At 25.2% G+C, this 2,841-nt stretch overlaps 2 protein-coding genes across 2 annotated transcripts in view; both read left to right on the plus strand.

Moving 5' to 3' along the window:
* LOC108578153 (structural maintenance of chromosomes protein 1A-like) overlaps positions 1-1,711 on the plus strand; it is a 7,315-nt gene extending 5,604 nt beyond the window's left edge. The window contains 5 exon segments of the mRNA XM_017941429.1: positions 1-237; positions 780-959; positions 1,039-1,217; positions 1,356-1,533; positions 1,640-1,711. The exon segment at positions 1-237 is cut by the window's left edge and continues 42 nt beyond it. Coding sequence (XP_017796918.1) covers positions 1-237; positions 780-959; positions 1,039-1,217; positions 1,356-1,533; positions 1,640-1,711 — 846 coding nt within the window.
* Positions 1,712-2,596: 885 nt separating this feature from the next.
* LOC108578124 (structural maintenance of chromosomes protein 1A-like) overlaps positions 2,597-2,841 on the plus strand; it is a 14,667-nt gene continuing 14,422 nt past the window's right edge. Inside the window, exon 1 of the mRNA XM_017941389.1 lies at positions 2,597-2,708. Within this exon, the coding sequence (XP_017796878.1) occupies positions 2,597-2,708 (112 nt within the window). The remainder of the gene's footprint in view (positions 2,709-2,841) is intronic.

Consider the following 2,841-nt stretch of genomic DNA (forward strand, 5'->3'; position numbering starts at 1 on the left):
GAAGATATAGCTAGTGAAAGTGGTACAATTAATAGTTCCGAATCTAATAATGATCCCTCTTTAAGTACTCAACAACAATATGAACGAGAAAAACGAATAACTATAGATTATGCTCTTCTTCCTGAAAATTTAAAAGATATAGAAGAGGAAGATATTAAAAAAACTACTGATAAATTAACGAAAACAATTAATGATTTACAAGGTACTATTCAACGTATTCAAGCTCCCAATATGAAGGTAAGAAATAATATTATAAAATATTACCAGTTGAGAGAAACATTATTTCAAATAGTATATACATCCATAATAAAACTCCTATAAAATATCTTTGTTATATGCAAAAATATTTCAACTATTATTAATATGTTAAATATATTGCCACTTTGACTATGTATATTACATTTTAATGTTTACATTACTATTTAATTTGAAATTTAATATTGGTTATTTTATTTATAATATTATACGTTTTGATCTTCTTAAACATACAATAGTTCAGTAAAAAATTAATAACAGTATTATTACTGAATAAATAGAAAAGTATTTATAATAGTAACCAGTAGAAAATATTTTTGAATTTTCTTTTTATTTCATGTAAGTTATACATAACTGTTTACTTAGTATTTCTTTTATTATGTCTGAAAATAAAACTGCAAATGTATCTGAAAAAAAGAATAGGCGTCAAATCTAACAATATACATGCTGCATGTGATTATCAGTGTAATGTCAATCAAGAGGTGCTATTTGTACTATTGAAGTAATTGTATAATATTGTTCAGGCAATTCAAAAATTATATCTTGCCAAAGAAAAATTACAAGAGACTAATGAAGAATTTGAACAGTCTCGTAAAAAAGCAAAAAAGGCAAAAACACAATTTGAGAAAATCAAGAAAGAAAGACACGACAGATTCATGGCCTGTTTTGAACATGTCGCTAATGAAATTGATCCTATTTATAAGGTAAATATACATTTACAATCAAGATTTTGTATTCTTTTGTGTGAATTGTAGTAATACATACATATTTTTTAAATTTTAGAGCTTAGCAAAAAATCAATCAGCTCAAGCATTTCTTGGACCAGAAAATCCAGAAGAACCGTATTTAGATGGTATTAATTACAATTGTGTGGCACCAGGAAAACGATTCCAACCAATGTCTAATTTATCTGGTGGAGAAAAAACTGTTGCAGCATTAGCACTATTATTTGCAATTCATAGGTATGCATTATATAGTTCCTAATTTTTTATGTGATATTCGTAAAATAAATTTAAATGTATATGTTATTAATTTATTTTTTATATGGAGTATATAGTTGTATTATTTTAAATTATAATTTAATTTTATGACATTTGTAGTTTTCAACCTGCACCATTCTTTGTCTTGGACGAAATTGATGCGGCACTAGATAACACTAACATAGGAAAAGTTGCTAGTTACATACGTGATAAAACAACCTCCTTACAAACTATCGTCATATCTTTGAAAGAAGAATTTTATTCTCATGCGGATGCATTAATTGGTATTTGCCCTGATGTAAGTAAAACTAAAAGTCTATATGATAAGTCTAAATAAAAATACTATTTTTAATTACACAAAGTAATAGCAGCATCAAAATTATTATATCTTTTCTAAATTACAGGTTGGTGAATGTTTGGAAAGTAAAGTATTAACTCTTGACTTAACTGCATATCCTACGCACATAAATTCGTAGAATAAATTTCAATTTAATATTTATACATTTCAATTATGTTTTTCTATGTTATTGACTTTATTTTACATACGGTAGTTTTATGTTGTTTTACATATAAATCATCTTGAAATTTATCATATCTGAATGTAGTAAAATGTTTTACGAAATTTATATTTGAGAGCAAATTATCAAATAAGATAAATTTCATAGGATACATGGACCATTCGATTTTTTTATATTACTTTATTCTTTATCAATATTATTGTACTTTAATTGTCATCATGTAACATTTTTGAAAGTTTTATTAATAGTTAAACTTAATTTAAATTGAATAATTGATTGCCTTTAGCAATGTAAAAATTCTTGTTTAAGTAATAAATTATTCGTATAAATATATAGAAGTATATATTAAATTAAAATATTGTGTCAATTTTTAAGTTAAGTGCGTCAAATGTTAAATCGTACATTTTATATTGTAAGGCTGTAAACACATACGTTTATAGAGTAAAGAATTTTATTATAATATTATTCTGTTCATTAATGTTTAAACATCTATCCTTTATATAAATACGTGCAAACGTTAACGTAAATGGCACAGTAGTTAATTAATTTTGACATACAGCAGAAGTAATAAATTAGTAAGATTTCAGTAAATTTCCAGACTAATTTAATGCTAGTCTTTTACATTGATAATAAGTTAGTTATATACTCATAATTTGAAATTTCTATGGAGACTTATTTTAAAATAGGTTCTCATAATAAAAGCTAATTTGAATTGCTTTTATATAGCTTTTATATTGCTCATATAGCTGAATTTGCTTGAAGTTGGTAGCATTGCATCTTCAATAGAAGATGAAATTGTGGCGCTCAGTTAAACTTATAGTATGTTATGAAATAAATATTACGATGTACGTACAAATGGAACGTATTATAATTTTTAACTTCAAATCATTCCGAGGAAAAGTAGTTATTGGCCCTATTAAACCATTCACAGGAATTATTGGTGCCAATGGATCAGGTAAGTTACGCTGTTTAAATTTTTGTCATTTACTGTAACGTCTGCATAAAACGTCTCAAATTTCAAAAAACGAACGTTATGAAGTACTGCGTATATATGTAGTTAATAGTTAAATATAAAAATTTACATTCCA

Source organism: Habropoda laboriosa, unplaced genomic scaffold (assembly GCF_001263275.1).
Source record: "Habropoda laboriosa isolate 0110345459 unplaced genomic scaffold, ASM126327v1 scaffold1329, whole genome shotgun sequence".
In the NCBI taxonomy this organism is placed as follows: Eukaryota; Metazoa; Arthropoda; class Insecta; order Hymenoptera; family Apidae; genus Habropoda; species Habropoda laboriosa.